Source organism: Hordeum vulgare, chromosome 2H, assembly GCF_904849725.1.
Source record: "Hordeum vulgare subsp. vulgare chromosome 2H, MorexV3_pseudomolecules_assembly, whole genome shotgun sequence".
Lineage (NCBI taxonomy): Eukaryota > Viridiplantae > Streptophyta > Magnoliopsida > Poales > Poaceae > Hordeum > Hordeum vulgare.
Genome location: NC_058519.1, coordinates 481,951,629 through 481,975,348, shown reverse-complemented (window position 1 = coordinate 481,975,348; position 23,720 = coordinate 481,951,629). Strand labels below are relative to the sequence as shown.

At 45.2% G+C, this 23,720-nt stretch overlaps 2 protein-coding genes across 3 annotated transcripts; both read left to right on the top strand.

Annotated features, from left to right (window-relative positions):
* The first annotated feature begins 1,617 nt into the window (after positions 1 to 1,617).
* On the top strand, positions 1,618 to 7,302 carry LOC123426765 (probable L-ascorbate peroxidase 7, chloroplastic). 2 transcript variants are annotated; one of them, XM_045110646.1, is made up of 12 exons: positions 1,618 to 1,943; positions 2,032 to 2,160; positions 4,581 to 4,701; positions 4,792 to 4,892; positions 4,989 to 5,076; positions 5,323 to 5,390; positions 5,475 to 5,561; positions 6,275 to 6,349; positions 6,432 to 6,509; positions 6,602 to 6,706; positions 6,836 to 6,908; positions 7,055 to 7,302. In XM_045110646.1, exons 1-11 carry the CDS (start codon positions 1,770 to 1,772, stop codon positions 6,854 to 6,856), a joined length of 1,047 nt encoding a protein of 348 aa, XP_044966581.1. In that variant the 5' UTR covers positions 1,618 to 1,769; the 3' UTR covers positions 6,857 to 6,908; positions 7,055 to 7,302. The 2 variants fall into 2 exon arrangements, with proteins under 2 accessions (XP_044966581.1, XP_044966580.1); XM_045110645.1 differs by having other exon boundaries at positions 7,049 to 7,302.
* Positions 7,303 to 9,256: 1,954 nt separating this feature from the next.
* LOC123426764 (kinesin-like protein KIN-7E, chloroplastic) lies at positions 9,257 to 21,809 on the top strand. The gene is made up of 25 exons (XM_045110644.1): positions 9,257 to 9,816; positions 9,915 to 10,012; positions 11,003 to 11,092; positions 11,725 to 11,777; positions 12,088 to 12,153; positions 12,237 to 12,290; positions 12,612 to 12,671; positions 12,936 to 13,014; positions 13,357 to 13,424; positions 13,685 to 13,744; positions 14,125 to 14,229; positions 14,740 to 14,844; positions 14,971 to 15,078; positions 15,151 to 15,297; positions 15,739 to 15,921; positions 16,911 to 17,081; positions 18,079 to 18,315; positions 18,818 to 18,958; positions 19,080 to 19,205; positions 19,436 to 19,486; positions 19,580 to 19,627; positions 19,697 to 19,933; positions 20,009 to 20,683; positions 21,021 to 21,110; positions 21,287 to 21,809. The coding sequence occupies exons 1-25, from the start codon at positions 9,434 to 9,436 to the stop codon at positions 21,305 to 21,307; spliced, it is 3,456 nt and encodes a 1,151-aa protein (XP_044966579.1). The 5' UTR covers positions 9,257 to 9,433; the 3' UTR covers positions 21,308 to 21,809.
* Positions 21,810 to 23,720: the final 1,911 nt, after the last annotated feature.

The following is a 23,720-nucleotide window of genomic DNA, read 5'->3' as shown; positions in this document are numbered from 1 at the left end:
CAACCACGCAGGAGGGGACCGCCTCCACCGTCCAAGATGGTCGCCATCTGGACACGACGACGAGAGCACACTTCCATTGGAACCGGAGGGCGGTAGCAACGCAACCACCCGGAGGACGTCCTCCACCGCCATCGGTGGGTGCCGACCGGACACAGCAGCCGGGACACACCAGGCCAGATAGGCCCGGTCGAGCGTCGGCCGGCTCGTAAAGTCCCCCTCGCCGTGCTGCTGCACGTAGGCTGGCATCGCCGCTACCCTCATGCAGCCCAAAAGCTCAGCCGGGCATGGACAAGCCCGTGAAGCTTTCATCATCACGCTGCAACGATACGGCGTCAACGTTGTCATCCCCGCCGCGAGCCGCGTTGCATACCAACCAGAGGCGACGAGGCAGTCCTGACCTGACCCAGTTTGGGCCTGAGGGTCCCAGATCTGGGCATGCAGGGCCGGAGCGCCGCCACCGCCGCCCAGCTATCAACGACAGCACCACCGTCACCGAGACCATCCATACCGCACCAAGGGGGAGCCCCGCCGCTGCACCAGGCCGCTGCCGCCGAGACGCACCACTAAGCCCCCGGCTGCCCCGCGCCACCCGAGCCAGGAGGGTAAAGGCCGGAGGCCCGCCGACACCGGGCCACCCGACCAAGGGCCGACGCGGCGCATGGACGACGACAAGAGGAGGGAGGGAAGGCGGGGCGAGGGGACGTGAGGGGGGGGGGGGCGCAACCCGGCCGCCTCGAGGGTGGCGCGGGTCACGGGAGGGGAGCGTAGGGGAGGGGAAGGGGGACGGGGACGGGGCTCTGGGCGAGCTGTGCCGACGGTCGGCGGTGGCACGGGAGGAACCCTAGCGGCCGCGGGAGCTAGACAGAACCAGCTGGGTTCCTTTATATTCTTTTACCGTTTCGGACTGTAATAAAGCCCTGAATTCGAGCTGCGTAGGGCACCGTATTGTAATCGGGTGTAAACCCTAGCTGCGGCTAAGCAGTTGGCTCACTTTTATTTCCTTGCAAATACATTCGTTCCTAATTTTTTTTAAAGGTTTCATTATTGAATTACATACGAATATAGATAGACATACTTTAGTGTGTAGATTATCTATTTTATTTTGTACTCCCTCCGTTTCAAAATATAAGACCTTTTAGGGATTTCACTAGGAGACTACATACGGAGCAAAATGAGTGAATCTGTACTTTAAAATATGTCTATGTACATCCGTATGTAGTTTATAGTACAATCTCTAAAATGCCTTATATTTAGGAACGGAGGGAGTATGTAGTCTTTAATAGAATCTTTAAAAAGTCTTATACTTCCTCACTTCTTAAATATAAGTTCTTTTAAAGGTTTTATTAAGGGAGTGCATACGGATATATATATATAGGCACATTTATAGATTCATTTATTTTGTTCTGTATGTAGTCTTCTGGTGAAATCTTTAAAAAGTTTTATATTTAACAACGAAGAAGTAGTATTTAGGAAAGGAGGAAGTAGAACCTAGCTAGTTTTCCCTCCGATTCGGGGCTAGTTACTGAAAATTCTGTGAAAATTAATAACTGTTCTAGTGTTGTAGATCAATGAGACCCCTCCACTCTGACCAACCAACTTCTTCCCCGACCCCGAGCCCGCGACACCAACCGCAAGAGCCAGGGAAAACCCCCTCAAAACCCAGGAGCCGTGGTGAGCTGGCCCTCCCTCTCAAAGCAGTCAACCAGCACCAGCTCCTCCCTCACTCCAAAGGGCCACGGTCTACGGTTTACTCTCACCAACCCACCAGCATGGCCGAGCGTCTCGTCGCAGCCGCCACCCTCCGCGCCGCCGCTCCGTCCGGCCCCTCCCCGGCCGGCCGCCGCGCCGGGCCATCCAGCTCTGCCTTCTTCCCCTCCTCATCCTCGTCCTCACCGGCTCTTCGCCTCGTCAGCCTCCGCACCGCGTCCTCTCGGCCCTCCCAGGTCGGTGCCGATTAGGTTCGGGCGGCCCAGGGTTTGAACCCAAATGTTCTTATTGCTGACTTGTGTTTGGTTATGTGTGTGATCGCAGAAGGCCAGGTCAACGGGGAGGGGGCGATCGGTGAGGTGCATGGCGACGGCGTCGGACGCGGCACAGCTGAAGGCCGCGCGCGAGGACATCAGGGAGCTGCTCAAGACAACCCACTGCCACCCGATCCTGGTATGGTACTCCCTCTGAAAGACATATAAGAGCGTTTAGATCACTAAAGTATAGTGATCTAAACGCTCTTATATTTTTTTACGGAGCCTTATAACGACACGGCGATGTCACGCTTTTAGGAAATTTATTTATGGCTTGCATCAGCGTCGTCAATTACGAGTTTACGACAATAAGGTGAATTCGATCCTTAGAGCAGGGCTCGGATCTAACATCATAAAGTGCTTTGTTACACAGTTTGCCTCTCAAAAAGGCTTGCCAGTTGTAACATCGATCTCCACTAGCACTATCAATTGTTTACCCTGACGAACTGCAGCAACTTTTCTGAATTAAACCCTGTGTCAAATGATTTTCTTGTGTTATTTGTGCCAGGCTTTAGTGTCCATTGGTTCATCTAGTTTCATTTCTTCACTATGGAGCTTAATATGCTTCCTTTTGTGTTGTATGAGTTTAGCCCTAGTATACTGGTACAATTATTATTATTTTGGAAAAGGAGGTTAAACACCCGCCCTCTGCATCAATCGATGCATGGAGCCATCTTTATTAATTATTCCACAAAGGTCTGACAAAAACATACATCAAACCACCCGAAGCCACAACTCACACCACATCAAACCACCCGTCCAGACGCGAAGATTCTGGAAGAACTGTCATGCGTAGCACCTGCCAACCAGACATGACTCAGCGTAGCACCTATCGGTCAGGCATGACTTGACAGCTCCACCAAAGCTCTGTGTAAGACGAAGCCGCTCCACCTCCTGCCTCTGTCATCCAGCACTGCTCCAGAAACGATGCTCCCAAGAGAAAAACGACACCACAGTACCGCCATCATCCAATCTGAAAGACCAGATCTTACGGTTTCCCCCGAAGCAGTGCCCACCACCAGCAACCGTGAAGGACCCTCACAGTGCCCACCACCACTCAACTCTCAAGGCGACGCCTTCAGGAAGGTCAAGGCGTCAAGGCCGCCGCTGCCGCCCACCGGAGTTAGGGTTTTCACCCGAGAGGCAGGGAGGTGAGAAGTGGAGGAGCAGACATGACAACTGCCAATGACGATGTTGTGTTTGTCCAGCCCTGGGAAAGCACGCAGGGAATCACCATCTTCAAGACGACGCCCTCAGGAGGGGAAGCGACGTGGATCGACGCCGTCGTCCGAACCTGCACCGCAGGGCCAAGGTCTTCACCCAAAGATGAGATCCGAGGCAAGGGAGAGAGGAGAGCTCCACGACGACCCCCCAAGAGGGTAAGGGACGTCCACGGACGCCGCGCCATCAGGCTTTCGGCCGGAGCAGCCCAGACTCCGCACCCCACGCAATCCAACATCAACGCCGTCGACCTGCAAACCCGCTGGCCCAAACACCTCCAACGTAACGGCGGCGCCACCACCACGCCGGAGCCACCTACCTAGCCGCCAACACAAGCCAGCGGGCCAGATCGGGCGCGGACCAAATCTGGCGCCCAACCAGCACGCCGACGCCGCGGCCGCGGCCGGCCAGGCTCCAAGCCACGCCATACACACAACCAGGAGCAGGAGGGGGGGGGGGGGGCTGCCACCCCACCCCGACGCGCCGAGCAAGGGAGACTCGCTGGCACCGCCATACCGGGCGAACGGTCGAAGAAGCCGCCAGCCAAGGAGGCGCTGCAGGGGCTGGCGGCAGAGAGCGCGGGACGGAGCAGAGGACCGTCCGGAGCGCCGGAGGCCGAGCCTCCCCCACCTGGAGCCTGCGCCGTCGAGATCGACACCGCGCGCGAGACGGGAAGCCCCGCTGCGGCCGTCCGCCGCACGGGCTTCGCTCGACGGTTTCCTCCGACGGCGGCGCGACAGATGGAGCCGGGGGGAGGGGGTGGCGGCGCGGCTGGTTAGGGTTCCCCCGAGTCGCCTGGGAGGCGACGCAGGGGTCGGGGCTGACCTCTCTTTTCCTAAATATGAATAAAATGAGTTGTAAAGAGATTTAACCAATATGGATATGAGAATACTTAAGTTACTTAGCCATCAAACCGTGCAGAGTAATTTAAAGGAAATTGTCTGATATGAATGTTATGTCATAGTGACATATGATGCATCAACACTACACAAATGAAGAGCAGGAATGTACTCTTTATGCAGACTATACCACATTTTCTTGTATTTTACCTTTGTATGGTCATATGAAGTTTATCCTTTTCAGTAACTATCTTAGATATTTTCTTCCCAGTTGGCAGTCATAGAAGCTTAACGCATAGATAGGGATGCTATCTATCCAAATAAGCACTGCCCACTAGAACTTTTCAAAATGAAAATCGGAGAAGTGGAACTTGATGCAACTACTTATTGCAATGCAGAGGCACATGGCCATTTTGCCTTGGTTTTGTCATTCCTATACATATCAAGTTTCTATATCCATTCCAAGATTATTAATTGTTATTTGTTTTACTGCATCAAGGTTCGTCTGGGATGGCATGATTCTGGCACATATGACAAAAATGTTAAGGATTGGCCAGAACGAGGTGGAGCTAATGGAAGTTTAAGATTTGATGTTGAATTGAAGCATGGAGCCAATGCCGGTACAGTTACCTGGATTTTCACCAGTACATTTCTTTGTTCCTCCTATGTGAACAGCTAATAACTGAAAATCTTGATTGGTATCCTTAAAGGTTTGGTAAATGCTCTAAAACTTGTGCAACCGATCAAGGACAAATACCCAAGTATCACTTATGCGGATTTATTCCAGTTGGCAAGTGCTACAGCAATTGAGGTCTGACCTTTCCCCCAATGTATCTGTATACGTTAGAATTAATATATGATACTGTATTCAAACCTAATTTCCTGTCTTTTCTCAATCTGGTGCCAGGAAGCTGGTGGCCCAAAGATTCCAATGAAATATGGACGGGTTGATGTCACAGGACCTGAGCAGTGTCCACCTGAGGGGAAGCTTCCTGGTTAGAAATTTTGTTCACTGTGCATTCTAGTTCGTCGTGCTCTGTGTACCCTTCTCTCTCTCATTTTGAGTTTATAAATATGTTCCAAATATACGAAGCAGCTCATGACTGCTTCATATATAAACCAAGTGTATTTGTTATCTCCATGATCTTACTGGATAATTCTGTTGGCACATCAAAAGCACGGGGTTGTTATTAATAACTTGGAGATAAAAAAAGGTACCTGTGTTCTTTGTGTTTTCTCAGATGCTGGCCCGAGTGCTCCTGCTGACCACTTGAGGGTGGTATTCTACAGAATGGGCCTTGATGACAAGGTGTGTAAATAATGGTCCGAGTCACCCGTTTGCCCATGTTGTTTCAACTGGTGTTATTGAGCTGTATCTACCCCGTGTTTGCAGGAAATCGTTGCTTTGTCTGGGGCACATACACTTGGAAGGTCTAGGCCTGAACGGAGTGGCTGGGGGAAACCTGAAACAAAATATACTGTATGCTGTTCTTAACTTTTTTCTGTGTATATATGTTAACGATTACATTGCACGTTGCAGTCTCATTTTGACCACATCTCTACTATTAAAGGGGAGTTTATTGGTTTCGCTTCCATCGCTTCCACACCTCCCACCGATACATGCCCCACCCACTGGTTATTTTCCAAACCACGCGATAACCCCCCATTGATTTTTTTTTCAAACTGACCACTACCTCCTCGTTTCCGGAAAAAAAAACTTGCAAAGCAATCAATAAAATTCAAATAAATGGCCAATAGCAAGAAATCCCTCCCAAGCAAACAACAAAATCAACTTATAGTTGTACATACACAATCTCAATCACATCATATCTTTCCTTACCTTTGCCTATGGATTCCCTCTCCAAAACATAGTTCAATCTCAACTCGCTCAAAATATTCCTAGGTTGAACCACTAGAATAAAATTGCCCCCATTGCAACACACGGGTATCTATCTAGTTCTTTATTAATGCTTAGGTACTTTATATTTGTACTGATCTCTTTGCAAACTAGCTGTGCTTATTTTCAATCCTTTGTTCACATCTGATGGTGTCAGTTGAAATATGCAGAAAGATTGACTAGACAGTGTTTATACTACCCACTTCAAAACATTGATGCTGTGTGCAGCGCTCCATGCAGATTTACAAGTCCACTGTGTGAGTAATGTTCTTGCATCGTTTTAATGACTTTGACAGAAAAATGGTCCTGGTGCACCTGGTGGACAATCATGGACAGCTGAATGGCTGAAGTTTGATAACAGTTACTTCAAGGTAAGTGCCCCGTTGAATACTTTACATGCCTGGACAATTCATCTGATTTTATTAGATCTGAGCTGGTAGCAATACTATATAGGAGATAAAAGAGAAAAGAGATCAGGATCTTCTGGTCTTGCCAACAGATGCTGCATTATTTGAGGACCCAGCATTCAAGGTAAGTCTGATGCTCAAACTGTATGTTCTCGGCATCCTATGAGAACGAAACAATTCCTGAGCTTACCGCATGAGAATCCACACCACTTTCAGGTCTATGCAGAGAAATATGCAGCAGACGAAGAAGCATTCTTTAAAGACTATGCCGAGGCTCATGCTAAACTGAGCAGCGTGGGTGCAGAGTTTGATCCTGCTGAGGTCAGTGTCAGCAACTCAGCATTTCGTCCACAGTCTACGAAGAGTGGGCTGCCCCTCAGTTTATACACAGATTAACAGATAACCTTATCGTCCTTGTGTTTCAAACTGATCCATGTGGCTGTCCTGCAGGGATTCTCATTGGACCATTAGCGCCGCGCGCGAGCCAGAGAACCCTTGAAGCAGCCAAACACACTTCCAAAAGGTGCATCATACCCCTTCCCACTCCCCAGTTTGTTGATTCATGTGCACGGCCCTTTCACCCGCTTGATCCCATCGATAAAACAAAGGGCTCACGAAGTACTGTCCAAAATGGCCTCCTCACTTTGTTGTGATTCCTCGCAGGACCAGGGGACGGCACAACTTAATCACCATTGTTCCTCTCCAGCTTGGTGTCACCGTACTACAGGACGAGGCATTTTCCCAGCTTATCATCATCCAGTACAAGATAGAGATTTTCCTTTCCAGCTTCGTCAAATTGGTGCAAAAAATAATACAGGCATGCATGCCAAACAAATCTGAGCCATTCGTTCATGTGAACCTGCTCCGATGCCAAATTGCTTTCATTCGAAAATTCATCACATGATGCTTTGCCTGCCTGCCTGTGCCGTGCTGTCATTTTTCTATTAGTCATGTGGCTCATCGAGCACGGTGGGGTGGTGGTGGTGGTGCAGTAAACATCAGATCTGCAACTGCAATAGCAATACTGCAATACATAACCCCCTGGACCCTACTGCCTCTGAGGAGCTGCCTCCCCTCCCGGCCGGGCGTAAACCAGGAGTAATTTCCATTTGGCGAGCTCCTCCGTCTTTGTCTCCACGGGCAGGCAGAATCTTTGGAGCAGTGATCCATGGAGGGCCTGCCTGCCGGTATCCCTGGACCCGGTCCATCCGTGCGTGCCTACCGGTGGCTTGGAATGGATTGGACCGATCCGTTGGTGGTGGTGGGTGGGCGTCCACCATCCATTCAAGGGAACAGCGCTGGGTAATAAGACATCATCGGGCCAGCAGTGCTGTGAATGAATGAATTAAGAAGGGCGGATGCGCTGTGGTGGTGGCGACGGCCTGCGACGACGGGCGCGCCATTAACTCGGATCGGCCTCACGTGCCCGCCACGTGCCGTGAGCGGCAGGCTCTGTGGGGCGAGCGGAACAACGGGCCAAGCCAAAGCCCAAAACTACAAACCCCAAGGAGAGTGCGCACTCCGCAGGTCCGCGCGTCCGGTCGCTTCCCCTCCGGTGTCTGTAATCCCACTTACCGCTCCCTCCCGCCCAAATCACCCGACCGTTTTTGTTTACCCCTTTTGGCACCGCTGGAAAAAATGAGAAATAGGCATGGCTTGCCTTGAGGTTCCTTATGCTATGTGAGCGATACAATCACTACAATCTTTTATCCATTCCCGTGACAACATACAAGAACGCACGACCTAAAAGGGTTTGTGGTTGTGGATGGTGAATTGTAGGTTTTGGCACTTTTCTTTTGAGATCATAAATGCGGAATTTCGTACATGTTCTTCATTAGTGTATTCACACGTGCTACAATATATGCTTTGACAGGTGGGACTGCACCATTTCGATCGTGTATGGCCATTCTTTTCTTCTTTGCTTGTCATTTTTCTTGCCAGAATCCGCACACCCTCCACATCTCTCCACTGTCCTTCTCTTGACCTCCTCGCCCCATCCTCTTACAGGCAACAATGCATTCGTCCCCTCTATGTCAGCTTGTCTGTGTTTCCTCACATCCAACATTCCAATCCCTTCTTCTAACCCGTGCTCAACCCCTCTCATTGACCGTGGGGGTGGGGCGAACCCTGCTATCGAACAAGGTTCATATGTAAGGGAAGGGAAAGAGAAGAAGGCAGCTAGGGCGTTTGCTGAATATGCCAAGTTGCTCTTATCAATTTCATGGGTTTTGTAAGGCTTAACGTTATTGTATCGTTCAACCAAGACCTTCTAAGGGGTTCGATTGGTATGCAATATTGAGAGGTGAGAAAAGGTAATTTTATTGTTGGGGAAATATGATAATACATGGGTGCACAGATGTCCTGGCAGCTAAAGCATTGACACCTAGATTCAGATTATCCCTTGCGCAAAGGGCATGCTATAATCTCCTTGTTATCAACTCGGGTATTTTAGATGTCATTGACACCATGAAGAAAAGAAGACGTTATGCGGGAGCGGTGACAATTGTTTTTGATGGTTCACTATTATATGGTTGGTGACTTCTTGCACACTACTTTTGAACATTGTAATGGAAGTGAATAAGGTCGCTCATAAGCTTGCTAGGTTGGCTAGATTTTTTACGACTTATAATTGGTCTAAGCAGCCTTTGAATGATATTGTGAAAACGATGTAACTGTTATTTTAAATTAATAAAGTCTGTTTGGCTATTATTGAAAACATTTAGGACCACAAGAGAAAAATAGTTTTAGACTGTGTGATCCAGATAATAGCCGCCGGTAAGCACACCACCGGTGGTCCAACCCCAAAGCCCCCAGAAAAACTTCGGAGCTTTAGACCAAAGTGCCAAAAAGGCGGCACGACCAAATCGACAAACGAGGCCACGGCGACCCAAGCTGGCAAAGCTCCCCTGAGGAAGACGGCGACGACACACCAAAGCAAAGCCCACGAGCCTCCCCCTCCACCCCCACGAGCTCGCGCTCGCGCTCGCCTGCTCCCCACCAAAACCCTAAGCCCCCACCCTGCCCCCCCGCTCCAACCTGAGCTCGGCAATGTCGTCGTCGTCGAGATCGACGCGCGCCAGCATCTCCCCGTTCCGATCCCGCCGTTCGCCTGCGGTGGCGGCGCCCGCGGCGCCTCCGCCGACGAGGACCTCGTCGGGAGGCCGCGCGTCCACCCCGGCCTCCTCCGCGCGGCCCACCACCCCGTCGTCTTGCTCCGGTGGCCGCCCCACCACCCCCTCCGCCGCCTTCGCGCGCCCCGCCACCCCTACCTCCGCGCGGCCCACCACGCCTTCCTCTACCGCCTCCGCGCGGCCGACCACGCCCTCGTCGGTTTCCTCGCGAGCGGCCGGGAGGGCGCCGCCCGCTGCGGCGGTGGACACGTCCAATGCCAAAGAGAACATCATGGTCACCGTCCGCTTCCGCCCCCTCAGGTGCGCTGCTGATTTGTTATCTTTCTGCTACTGAGGACGTGAGGTTCTGGGTTTTGTGCTTATGTGTTTTAAAATTGTTTGTATTTGTTGGTCCGTAGTCCTAGAGAGATCAACAAGGGGGACGAGGTGGCTTGGTATGCTGATGGTGACAACATGGTGCGTAATGAGTACAACCCGAGTATTGCCTATGCTTTTGGTGAGTGTTTTTCAGCCCGTTTCAGCTAATATTACATATTATTACAATGTGGATTGTGGAATTGGTGATGTCAAGGAAATGCCCTCACATGAAACAGAAGGGATTACCATATTTGGGGGTTTCTTTGTGAAATGAGGGTACAATTGTTTGATGACTAAATGCTCTGTTGGGGCATCGAGGTGTAAATGTAACAGATATGCCAGTTCTGTGGTGAGAATGTTGATATATTCTAGTAATAGACCGTCGTCAGTTCCAGCTCTATAGGACGTCTCACCTTTGTCAAGCTTGCTTTATATCATGCAAGCTCAAGAGTGTAATGAGAATGTGTGCTTGTTAGTGAAGTAGCAAACACATGAGTAATGTGCTATTGTTAATCTGAGGTGCTGTTACACCAAAAGGACAGTTAACATTTTTCTGAGAGGTACACGGCAAACATAGCCTCCACATGCTGGTCTGCTATCCGCACCAGGAAATTTATCAGATGCCACATAGCTTCCAGACCGCAGGTAGGCCTTATCGTAGTAAATGTGCATGCGTGAAAGTACCTACAAAGTGCGCGATGCCTAGTTCTTGACCCAAGGGCCGAAACAGCTGGGTTGCCTGCACAACTGCAGAGCTAGCCATCCGAGCAAGGCTCGTCTCGTAAGGTATGCTTGGTTAGTGCCAAAACACGCCCTACCAAAATTATGGCAGCCTATGATATTTTGGCTCTTACTTGGTTGGTTGCCTATGAAATCTCACCAACTCTCCTCGCATTCTCTTCACAAATCTTGCCAATCAAGGGTCAATGAATCTCTAGCCAATATTTTGGATTGCCAATGGGTGGGAAATTTTGGTAGGGCATACTATGACATAAACCAAAAACACCTGTAAAAACAAAGCTAATATCAGTGATCATAACTTCATACTTTACAATTTGTGACATCTGCCAGGTCTGTGTAGTTTGCTGAAACCTACATCTTCTTTGTTTCCATTTGTTCAATTTTGCAGATAAAGTTTTTGGTCCAGCTACTACAACTCGCCGCGTATATGATGTTGCTGCTCAGCATGTTGTAAGTGGTGCCATGGAAGGAATCAATGGTATATTTCAACTCATATTATTTCTAGAGTGAATTATGTTCAATACTAAATGTAAATTTAGTGGTCCAGGGACCCACCGTCATACCCCTATTAATATCTTTTGTACTCCCTCTGTTCACTTTTATAAGACCTTGTAGACATCTCAGACAGTGCCCAAAACAGTTCATTCTGAGCTGTCTGAAACGTCTTATAAAAATGAACGGAGGGAGTAGGATAAATATTTGGTAGTAAGGTAGATTTGGGCAACATGCAATAAAAAATATCTGACTCAGGGATGAATACTGGATGAATCTGCATTACTTTTCATAATGCCTTTGAGGGAACCTCCATACCATGTTTATATCCACCTTTGCAGTGCCAACTTTGTTGTGATCAGACATATCTGGTCTCAGGTCTCGCATGCTTCTTTGTTACAACCGATATTACATAATTGTCAGAATCTTGGATTTCCAGTGGTACCTCTACTCTCTTTTCCCCTGAAGAAGCCAACTGTTCCTCTACTTTTAATTAGGACATACTCACTTACAATAATTGATCATTGCTAGTCTTGCCTTCTTTTTCTTATATGTAGTGTTGTACTTTTACCTTCTGAGATTTGCTCAATTACCAAAACATTGCTCTGTTTCTTTCAGGAACTGTTTTTGCGTATGGTGTCACTAGTAGCGGGAAAACTCATACAATGCATGTAAGTTTGTGCATCCTCTAATTGTTATGTGTGTGCATTTGTTATCTTAATTTCTCCAACACGTCTAGCGGTGTGCTTCTAGGTACATGTTTCTTTAGCAGAAGACATAGCTTTATGGTTTAACATATATAGCTATTGTCCTCTTTTCTCTCCTATGAGTAATGCCTACCACAGCTCACTTGACCCACACACATAAACATGTGAAGTTTGTTTTTATCAGCAGCAATACTGAACTCTATTTCATGTTACACTTGGATTACCTTGACTGCACTTGATTATCTTGACTGCACTTGGATTACCTTGATTGCAGGGAGAGCAAAAGTCGCCTGGAATTATCCCATTGGCAGTGAAGGATGTGTTCAGCATTATTCAAGATGTAATTTATTTATATGTTTTTGTTTATAAACTCTTAAAAAGACCGGGCTCGCATGACATAATTATTTATTTTCTTGACCTCAGACACCTGGACGAGAGTTTCTTCTGCGAGTGTCATATCTCGAAATTTACAATGAGGTGACATATCTTTCAAGCAATGCATTTGATTGCTGCTGATTTGCAACACAAAGACGAATTATCCACCATGCATTGCAGTTTTAAATACATAGATTTGCTACCTCATAGGAACCAGTTTGTTTCTTATCTGTATATGACAAGATATAAGACCAGGAGTCCCATGCCATGCACTCCTGATTATGACAAACCTGATGCAGAAAGCCTTACTTAGAAAACAAGCTTAAAATGGTGGCAAAATAGTAAATTGGAGTAAACCTTTTCCGAAATCACTCATTAATATGTTTAGTAGTTGTTCACATTTTTGATTTTGTCACTTTGCAGGTTATAAATGATTTACTTGATCCAACAGGACAGAATCTCAGAATTCGAGAAGACGCACAGGTACCTGGTCATTGGATAATTTCCGTTAATACTATACGGCACGACAATCTAAACTAGATGGAATCTTCTATTCATTTCTCAATATGAATTATTACATACTTATCACTTATGAGTTATTATTTCACATTGTTTGTTGATCTTTTTTATTCCTTTTTCTCATTTCTCTCTGACTAGTCTCCTGTAAATAAGTGTTGATCTATATTAGATTATATCTTTCCTTATTAGCCACTAATAATTATACCCTCTTTCTTTCTATTCATTTAGGGAACCTATGTGGAAGGGATTAAAGAAGAGGTCGTTTTATCACCTGCACACGCACTCTCTCTGATTGCATCTGGAGAAGGTAGTTATTTTATCTAGATAACATCCACTCGTTTTCCCAGACTATCACCAATCACATCCAAGAAAGATTTCCTCAGTTCCATGAAAATTGCTTCATCTCCGTGTTTGTCTTTGTGATTTCTTGTGCTAAAATTTAAACCTACAGTATATGTGGCTTTGCTGGTGAAACCGTGTACTATGTGTGTATCTCTGTCTTTGACCTTCTGCAATGTATGTGGGTGCATGTGATGCTTTGGCAATTCATTATTGTTATTTACACCTTGAAATTGAATTACATTAACCTTTTTGAAAAAAAGAATTACATTAACCTTGCACTGATTACTGATGCCATTGCGTCTGGCAGAGCATAGACATGTTGGATCCAACAACTTCAATCTTGTCAGTAGCCGGAGCCATACTATCTTCACATTGGTATTCACTCATCCCTCCGACCTCTCTTTCTCTCTCTCTCTCTCTCTCTCTCTCTCTCACCTGCGACATCTTTTGGTCGACACTCTGACGGCATTTGCATCCAGTGTACGGCCAGCCAGTTAGTGCTTGCTGAGCCTGCAAAATTATGTCAATTGTTCCATGTTCGCTGAAGCTTAAACTCTGCTGTTTCTTGATGTAGCCAGTTAATATAGTTTCAGCTCAGGTAGAATTGTTAAACTTACACTGTTACACACCTGCAGACCATTGAGAGCAGCCCCTCTGGTGAAACTGAAGAGGAAGAAGTCAGATTGTGCCAATTGGTAATTCCTCTCCTCAAGCATGCTTATAGTTTCATACCATTTCAAGCACCTTACTGATTGTCTATACTCCCTCTGTTCCAAAATATAAGGCGTCTTAGTTTTCCAAAAGTCAAACATGTGCATGTTTGACCAAGTTGTTAGAAAAATATATATCAATATATGCAGTACCAAATTTGTGTCAGTATTTTCATATTTTATTTATTTATTGTTGTAGATGTTGATATTTTATTTTATAGTATTGGTCAAACATACATAAGTTTGACTTGCATGAAAACTGATGCACCTTATATTCTGGAAATGAGGGAGTATTTATGTAGCATCTTGGTAGAATTTATGGTTTCTACATGCTCTTATTGTTTTAATCCTTATAATTTTGTCAGAACTTAATCGATCTTGCTGGTTCTGAGAGTTCCAAGACTGAAACAACTGGATTACGTCGTAAAGAAGGTTCATACATAAACAAAAGCCTGCTCACTCTTGGAACTGTAAGTATCCTGCAACCTGCGCTGCTGCTGATTTCTCTTTCTTCGTGATATTATTGACAAATATATACAATATTAACTCTGTAACCCATTTCATCGAGTTGTCCCATATATGCTAGGATTAACTTGCTGTAGTTGCTCGTAGCACTGTTAAGACAATTTTTGCATGCATGTCTCCATAGCTGATTGCTACAACCTGGATCACATGACGCTTAACCTCAATTACAAATGACTAGTCAGAAGGGGTACTAGGGAAATGATCACATTTTATTCGTTTATTTAGTTCTTCTCATGGTGTGCCAAATCTGCTACGTTTAACTTGTGGTAGTTGCTCGTAGCACTAATAAGACAACTTTTACATGCATTTCTCCATAGCTGATGCTAACCTGGATCCTCATGATGCTTAACCCAAATATAAATTACTAGGATGAAGGGATACTAGGGAAATGATCACATTTTTGTATGTTTATTTAGTTCTTCGCATGGTAAATTGTCGATGAAATTTTCTCGCAGGTTATTGCTAAACTTACAGATGGTAAGGCCACCCATATTCCCTATAGAGATTCAAAGCTCACACGCTTACTTCAGTACTCTCTGAGTGGGCATGGGCGCATTTCTGTGAGTGTTTCTTTGTACAGTACACTTCTTTCTATCTTACAAAGATCCATTATTTATTTACTTATTTTTCACCTTGGCTTTGGGAACCTTTCCATGTATATATTCTCACCCTTATCTTTGTCACAGCTTATTTGCACAGTTACCCCCGCTTCCAGCAACACCGAAGAAACACATAATACATTAAAATTTGCCCACAGGAGCAAGCATGTCGAGTTGAAAGCTTCTCAAAATAAGGTAACAATCAATCAGTCTTGAATCCATATTGTAAGGAAGATGCTTGTTACCGATGATAAATTTTCTTTCCAGATAATTGACGAGAAGTCCTTGATAAAGAAGTATCAAAAGGAGATAACATGCTTGAAAGAAGAGCTGCAACAACTGAGACGTGGAATGATGGGAAATGGGTACATTCTTCCCACGGATCAGGAGGATCTTGTTAATCTAAAACTTCAGGTATTTTTTTAACATGTTTTTCAGCACCTAATAAGGCACATAACTATTGTCATTTGTTCTGTTTCTCTTCTTAATATGAACAAAATCATCACTGAATGAAGACTAACTTTTCCAGTGGCGGAGACAGGACCCAGGCCCGGGGGGCCTGGGCCCGGGGCATGATGATTTTTTCCTTCATTACCTGTAGCATTTTTACACTGTTTTACACTGTTGAATGTTATAGCTATGAAGCAGGCCCGGGGCTCAATGTCAGCCTGACTCCGCCCCTTACTTTTCTCCCACTAAGTGTGCCTGTACTCCATGCATATTGAGATACTTTTCTTCCAGATGGCATAACTGTAGATTAAACCCAACCTATTCCTTCCGAACATGAATTACTTGTTGGGCCATATTTTTATCCGTGATGATTAATCTGTTACTGATATTCTCTTTGTGTGATAGCTTGAGGCTGGCCAAGTCAAACTCCAGTCAAGGTTAGAACAGGAAGAGGAAGCAAAAGCAGCATTGATGGGTAGAATTCAGAGGTTAACAAAACTGATACTGGTATCAACCAAAAGTTCAATATCCTCAAAAGTTTCAGGACATGCTAGCCTCCGCCGACGCCATTCATTTGGGGAAGACGAGGTTTTTAAGCTCAAGCTCTCTTCCTTCTTTGTTTGGTTGCAACATCTTTGTCTATTAATCTAACTTAACATAAAATTTGTAAAGAGCCTTATGACAAAAGTTGAGACATAAACTGAGAGTAATAGTGCAAGTATATTTTAGTTGATAGTGCAAGTGTGAAAGAGCAGGGTAGGTACTTCCTCTATTTTGTTGTTTTTGTGGATCGAGTTAAGGAGGAGGATGTTGAAGCTTCCATTTTTTCTAGGATGTTACCTCACTTTCCTCGACATTGCAGTTAAATTGCTACACAGTTCGCACTAATGTGTATCTTGTGAAGTTACTTTGTGATGATGCAAGTATTGGCATGATATAAAATTATGAGTGCTCTAGAGTTCTCCTACAGATGGATGATGTTTTACCTTTCTGGATTAATTTTATTAAGAAAGGATAAATGGAGTTGTTCATCTTGAAAATTTTACCTATCATACAAAATTCTTACTTTGTTTGCAGCTTCTACTTTACACTTTTATATCACTGGATAGACTTTTCGGCTGTGCCTTTGTTCATGTGAAACTTTTGTAATTTTTATGTAACCTACTTGTTGATATGTTGATAGGGTTCTTCAATACTTTTATATTAATGAGTTCTTTCTGAAAGTTCCATGACCATCTGAGTATTCATTTCTACGGATGTGGGCACACCCTACTAATTCTGTTTTGTATGAGAGCTTAATGAATTGGATCCTGGCAGTATGCAATCAAAACATACTCTTTTGGACAGTATATCTAGCTGAATGACCAAGTAGCTATATGTAGATGAAATGCTGAAGTAAAAATCGAATGGAACATGAAAAATTGCTCTGCATTACGATTTCAGCAGCATTTATGGCTGTATTTTTTAAGAATAAAACACTGTTTCTTGTAGTTAAAAATGCATTATTTCTCCTGATGATTTACCCTGCTTCGTGCATTGGGGTATGCCTATTGTTCTTATTCAGTTTCTTTTTGCAGCTTGCTTATTTACCTGATCGTAAGCGGGAGTACTCCATAGAGGATGATGATGTTAGCCTTGATTCCGAGTTTTCGATTGAAGCAAAACTTGATTCTAACAATTCTGACGAGCCTGCTAGATTTGATAGAAGGAATCGCAAACGTGGAATGCTTGGTTGGTTCAAACTAAAGGTGATTTTCGTGCTATGGATTATGTAGTTTGTGTTTCTCAGTTTTTATGTTAATTTTGTATTGCCACCATCGATTTTTTGTTCTCTCCTGGTAAAGTGTTGCATGCATACAGTAGGCAATTTAGCTTTCCTGGTCATTCAAAAAGGATATAATTGAAGGAACACATTAGGTGGTGTAACTGGAGTCTTATAGTTTATTTTATTCTAAATGTGCTTTCCTCCACTTGCATTTACTTTTTTTTCTCTAAATATCTCTTGCATGATAGGAATGCAGTACAATAGTTTCAGTCAAATAAAGAAGGAATGCAGTACAGCTAGGAGTTGCTTGCTTGCAGGCTTCTATACAGTAAACAAAAGTGAAAGGCCATACATTGTGGTATTTAAGTATGTTAAGCTTCATGCACCAGCCAACACAACCAAAAGTCCGAACTGATGGAAAGGGCTAGGCAATCCACATATACACTTCAACACCCCCTTTCATGTGTGGTGCGAGAAGTCTACATGTGAATAGACTGAGGCGTATGGCTCAAGAGGCCTATACATGGACACAGAGGGGGGCAAGAACATTTTTTTGGATAAAATCCTGAAAGCCAAGACTTGAACTCAAGACCTTAGGCTCTGATACCATGCTAAGCTTCATGCACTAGCCAACACAATCAAAAGAACGAACTGATGCAAAGGGCTAGACAATCCACATATACACTTGAACAAAGTACTTGGTTTTGGTGGTTGAGATCATAAATATCAGCTCCATCTTCTACCTGATTTTTAAGATGTGTAGTTTCACTTATGTGCCCCTCTTTTTTATATACACATGGAACAGTCAGATCTTATCTCTCACCATTTCTTGGATGCTCTCTAATTGTTAAGCTATCTTCGTTGATGTTTCATATAGCTTTGTGAGTTATTTTGTTTTTGTAACAGCTTAGTTGTATAAGCTATGTGAGTTAGTAATAGAAGCTATCTGAATTACCCATTAATATATGTTACTTATGCAGAAGTCAGAGCAATTATCTGGATTATCACCTAGTGCCGATAGTGATAGCACTGCTAGCGGCTCGCCTTCCTTCTCCAGATCATCACAACAAAAACACCTATTGCTTGACCTGAAGGATGGTCGAAGGAAATCTGTGACTAGGAAAGCAGATGATTCAGCACTCGGTGATTCTTTTCTGGAGAGGACTCAAGCTGGTGATTTGTTTAGTGCCGCACCCATAGTACGACACCCTCTGCCGGTGAGTCGGTTTTTCAACTTTTTACATTTTTACCTGTTGCTCTCATTCTACCATGATGCACACTTCCAAATCCATGCATTTCCTTCTCTTGGTTGGCACAAACTATGCTGTGAAATATGCTGGAAACCTTCCATGTTAATTAATAGCAAAACCTTCTAGTTCTGGATTGCTGCTTGCTGAAGAACAGTGACTTGCGGAGAGCCTTCACACAGAGATCGTTGTTGCATATTTAGGGTAATGTGATTCCAGATTAAAGCTGTTGACAAGTGGACTCAGCTGTAACAGATTTTAGTTACAAAAAGTGTACTTTTGGCTCTGAACTGCGAGGGTCGTCTCTGGCCTATGTTCCTTGCCTGGCTACCTTTTCTGGCTAGAAGTAGCACACATCCCATGGCTTAGCTAATATGGCAGATTGACTCATATTGTCTTTTGTTTTATTGTGCTTTTGCTATATTCACTGGTTTGGACTAGAACTAAGTCAACTGACATATTACATTTATAGAGTGGAACAACTATTGTGGATCAAATAGATCTTCTCCAAGAGCAGGTCAAGATGCTGGCTGGGGAAGTCGCATTTTCTACAAGCTCACTCAAAAGGTTATTAGAGCAAGCAGCCAACAGCCCTGATGACTCACAAATTCAGGTAAATATATCTATAATGCTTTCTGAGCTAGCTGGTCATATTTATGTGATATCTTCTTTAGTTCAGCTTTTTATTTAAAAAATATACTTATCTGAGCATTCCCATTCCTCTTCTTCCGCAGGATCAAATCGAGAGGTTGAAAAATGAAATCAGTGAAAAGAAATCACATATACACGTGTTAGAACAGCGCATAATGCAATCACTGGAAAGTACTGATGACCCAGCTATTAGGACTGAAATGACCCAGGTAATACCGTAATAGTTCTCAAGTGATGCTAAACTGAAAATTTTGAATTTGTCTAATGACATGCAAATTTTGACAAATTTTCATTTGAGCATTCTTCTTTTGTTTTTCGTTAATTAGGTCTACCTTAACTTTCTTGATCGCGTTACTTATCTGGCCAATGAGTAATATACTATAGTATTTTGGAGTCCTATGCAATGATTGAAATTTTTTGTGTGATGTGATTTTTTCAGACCTTTTCAAGGTTGAGCACTCAATTGAGTGAGATGACATGTGAACTGGAGGTTTGTTCACTACCACTTTGTCAGCTAATCTTTGTTTCTTTGGTTGATATTTATCCTATACTAATTACTGTTTCGGATGTGTGGTCTCTGTAGATCATGTCTGCAGATAATAAAATTCTTCAAGATCAGCTACAAACAAAGGTGAGAAAGGATGAGAGAATAGTTACATTTCATCTCCAACATATCAGTCTAATGTTCTTGTTCAAATAGGTATCAGAAAATGCAGAACTCCAAGAAACAGTTGCACAGCTGAAGCGACAAATCAGTAATTTGTTGAAGGCCTCTAAGAGTGAGAGTAATGTGGCTGGTACGGAGTTTAGTGAACCATCAACGTCAAGAAGTTATCCTAGGGATCAGGCAGATGAATTATCAAGTCATGAGAACGTTCCCTGTAGAACAGTGGAAGAAAATAAGGAGTCGCCATTAAAATCTCAAGTGCTCATGCAGGTAAGCATCACATCCCCCTAAATTTTCCCCTGTCCAGTTAGTCTGTCACTTCAAACCTAAAAACCAGCGCTGCAGGCTGCAGAAATTGAGAATTTGAAGCAAGACAAGCTGAGGCTGGCGGAAGAGAAAGATGGGCTAGAAATTCACAGTCAAAAGCTGGCTGAAGAATCATACTATGCCAAGGAATTGGCAGCTGCTGCAGCAGTCGAACTAAAAAATTTGGCAGAAGAAGTCACCAGGCTTTCTTACGAAAATTCAAAGCTGGTTGCCGACTTTACTGCAGCCAAAGAGCTTACTGCATCAGTCACAAGGGGCAATGAGACAAAACGCCGTGATCAAGATAATGGAATTTTAGTAGAGGAGATGCAGAAAGAGTTGGTTGCTAGTTGTCAGCGAGAGGCTGCCTTAGAGGACACATTATCGCAAAAGGCCCGAAGGGAAAATGAGCTTTTGAAGATAATTGATGATGCAAAGTGCCATGAACATGATTTGGAAAATGAACTGGAAAACATGTGGGCCCTTGTTTCAAAGATAAAGAAAGAAAGCTCCCAGGATGATTTGTTTGAATTTAAATCAAAGCAAAACGGCTTTCATTCATCGAAGACTGGTACTGGTAGAATCCCAAGCGATATGGAAGTTTCAGATAATTGGAAATGGGATGGCATCAGTACTTTGGAAGAAGCCAAAGCTGCATACAATTTTGAAAGAAGGCGCTGCAAAGAGTTGGAAAACGCAATGTCTAGATTGAAGGTGACCCTATTATATTTCTACCGTTGTAACAAGTGTCCTCTCTGAAAGCTGGATTCATGTCATCTACTCCCTCTGTTTCTAAATATAAGTCTTTTTAGAGGTTTCATTAGGAAACTACATACGGATGTATATCGACATATTTTAAAGTGTAGGTTCATTCGTTTTCATCCGTATGTGGTCTCCTAGTGGAATCTCTAAAAGGACTTATATTTAGGAACGGAGGGAGTATATTTTGTGTACAGTATTTCTCTCTGCTAGGAACTTGCCTTGAACCACATAACACAGTATACATAGATGACTTGTCTGATCTTCTGATGCACGTATTGAACCTTTTCAGGGCGAAGATATCAGAGGCTTGGAGGTTAAAGTCCTTGAGGAGCTACAAAATTTTCATGTGGAAGCATTGTCGAGGATTTGCCAAGAAAAGGTACATTATCTCATTTCTACTTAATTTTCTGAACTTCCTGCCATAGAGTCTTGCACTTGAGCACATCTGAGAGAGAAGGCCTCATTTCATACTTGGTAGATTTTGAGTGCTTGCAAGTACAGTACATACCTCCCCCCCCCCCCCCCCCCCCCCTACTCACCGCTTGTAGTTTACAGATGGCAAAGCAGGTGCTATAGCAGGCTTTCTTCAAGCTGAGAGTGTTGCGGCCATATCTCATGTTGGTCGGCTGCTGTTTATTCACACGGTATATTGCTGCTACAGTCGAAGCATGTGAATTCTAAGACTTACAACACCAGAGCAGGGCACTTCGAACAGCCGTCCTTGGCCTGTGTTAACAAGCAAAAGGGGAGGCAAAATATAGTTCACTTGCCCCGATGTTAACCTGCCGGATGCTTACTCTCCTGTACAGCTTACTCGACTAGAAAGATCTAACTGTAGATTGTATTTACTCGTACTACGGCCTAGCAGGAAGACGCCAAAGGCGTAGCTAATCCGCGCTTTTGCCTCCAGAGTCAGAGATGTAATCCCGATTTCTCGAGTTGAACCGGGGGGGACTGTTGTTTGGCGTGCTTGTATCTGTTCAGGCGGAAATGTAGTTCCGGCGTACTTGTTCCCGGGAGCAAAACTGTAGCCTTCGCACATTATTTTCCTTCCGAGTTCTCATGCGTGATCGCCGTATGCTTGGGACTGTACTTAATGCTGGATTTGACTTGAGCGATCAGCGGCGGCACGGATTTTCGGCTGATTAAAGCGTCGCTACGGATTGTGCAAGCTAGGGTTCCACGTTTGCACGCGGCCGAGATCTGACATCTGTGGTTGGTGGTGGTTGTTATACGGTGCCACGAGACTTCCTTTTTCCACGGTTGATCCAGGAGGCCAGTACGTGTGTGTGCCTGCCGTCCAGGTCCTCCGATCCGTGTTCCGTTGCTCTGTACGCCGGCACCGTCGGCAAGGGAACGTTTCTTTTAAGAAATGTTTAAAAACAGTCGGATGATTTATTGGTTTCATCAGCCGCATCCGATGCCGTTCGGTTGCCTTAACGCGGAGCCTTTTTCTGTCCCGCCTGCTCCAACCCGCGATTCCATTTCAACGTATGTTTTATCCGGATTCTGTTCGTTTGGGGCAGACGATTGATCGTATCCGGATGTGACAGCACGGACGCATCCTTAGCCATATCATGTTTGTCTCATTTTCAAACACAAGCATTCGAATAGCCATAACTCATAGTTCATGCAAGCGGTCCTATTTCTGAGATGCGGTGGCCGTGCACCCAACACGCGGACGCATCCTTAGCCATATCATGTCCGCCTCATTTTCAAACACAAGCATTCGAATAGCTACAATCTATAGTTCATGCAAGCGGTCCCATTTTTGGGATGCGGTGGCCGTGCACCCAACACGCGGACGCATCCTTAGCCACATCATGTTTGCCTCATTTTCAAACACAAGCATTCGAATAGTCACGGCCCATAGTTCACGCAAGCGGTCCTAGATCACGCTGGCAACACAATCAGCCTAAACGTCTTCGCCAGCAACACAGCCGGCCCTCAAAAAAGAATATGTTTTTCGTCGACAACACAACGCCCTTCCTCTCCGCCTCCGCCCGTCGGTTTCGCCTCTTGGCCGATTTCGCATCCAGCTTTGCGATCTCCTCCGGCATGAGTTCCGACCGCGGCTTCTTCGTACCCTTGGACGCCTTCTTCTTCTTCACCTTGGTGGTCGGGACGACGGCCGGGTCGTCGGAATACGGCGGGGGATCGGCCATGGCGGGAGGGTGGCGGGCGGAGGGGAGGGCGGGGCGTGGGAGGGTTTTGGGGGGAAATGAAATGGAAAGGGGCGTGGGGGCGGGAAGGCCATGCTGCTTTGTGTGACCGACGGACGGGCCAGGGGAGGACAAGCGCGCGTCCTGCCCGTCCGTGCGGCGTCCGCGTGCGTCCTGCCCGTCCGCCCGGCGTCCGCGCGCTGTCCGTTTTACCTCAAAACCGGACTAAGTTTGAGCCGGAAATGAATCAAAAGCGAACAAAAAACAGTCTATTTACGCCCGCACGCTGGGCTGACTGGTGTGTTCCTTTTACTTCAAACAGACGCGGATGGACATAATAGGGTCGCGCGCTGAATTGGCCTGAGTTCCGTGCTTAAAAAGTTAAAAGTTTGACTCTACTTCCACTTTCTCACGTAGTTAGGAATGTACGTGATGCTACAGATATTCTCAAGAGGAAGGACGTAGCAAAGTAGCAAACAAAGTGGATGTTTGTCGGATTTGATAATAGCAAGCTCATGGTGCCATGGTTGCTTGATATAAAAATGCTTTGTGCAGTATCCTTGACGCCTCCGACATCGCGGAGCAGTCGGGCTGTCGTCATATCATCGTCAAATAGCCGTGTCATCGTTACAACACTGTCATAATAGGGAAGCACACAGTTACAACATGGTCGAAGCAGCCTGGCCTTTATCGGAGCATTGTCGAGATCATCGAAGCACGTCGTCGCAACATCATCTTGACCATTCGAAGCACATCGTTGTTGTGATTCGTCGCAGCAATGTCACACCTATTGAAGCACGCCGTTGTAACATCATGGAAACACCCGG

Excerpts from the sequence above, each read along its gene's own strand:
- LOC123426765 (XM_045110646.1), top strand. The coding sequence starts at position 1,770 with ATGGCCGAGCGTCTCGTCGCAGCCGCCACCCTCCGCGCCGCCGCTCCG. Across the intron at positions 2,161-4,580 it reads CCCACTGCCACCCGATCCTG|GTTCGTCTGGGATGGCATGA; the intron begins GTATGGTACTCC and ends TACTGCATCAAG. Across the intron at positions 6,707-6,835 it reads CAGAGTTTGATCCTGCTGAG|GGATTCTCATTGGACCATTA; the intron begins GTCAGTGTCAGC and ends GCTGTCCTGCAG.
- LOC123426764 (XM_045110644.1), top strand. The coding sequence starts at position 9,434 with ATGTCGTCGTCGTCGAGATCGACGCGCGCCAGCATCTCCCCGTTCCGA. Across the intron at positions 13,015-13,356 it reads TCTGATTGCATCTGGAGAAG|AGCATAGACATGTTGGATCC; the intron begins GTAGTTATTTTA and ends TGCGTCTGGCAG. Across the intron at positions 19,628-19,696 it reads AAGATCAGCTACAAACAAAG|GTATCAGAAAATGCAGAACT; the intron begins GTGAGAAAGGAT and ends TTGTTCAAATAG.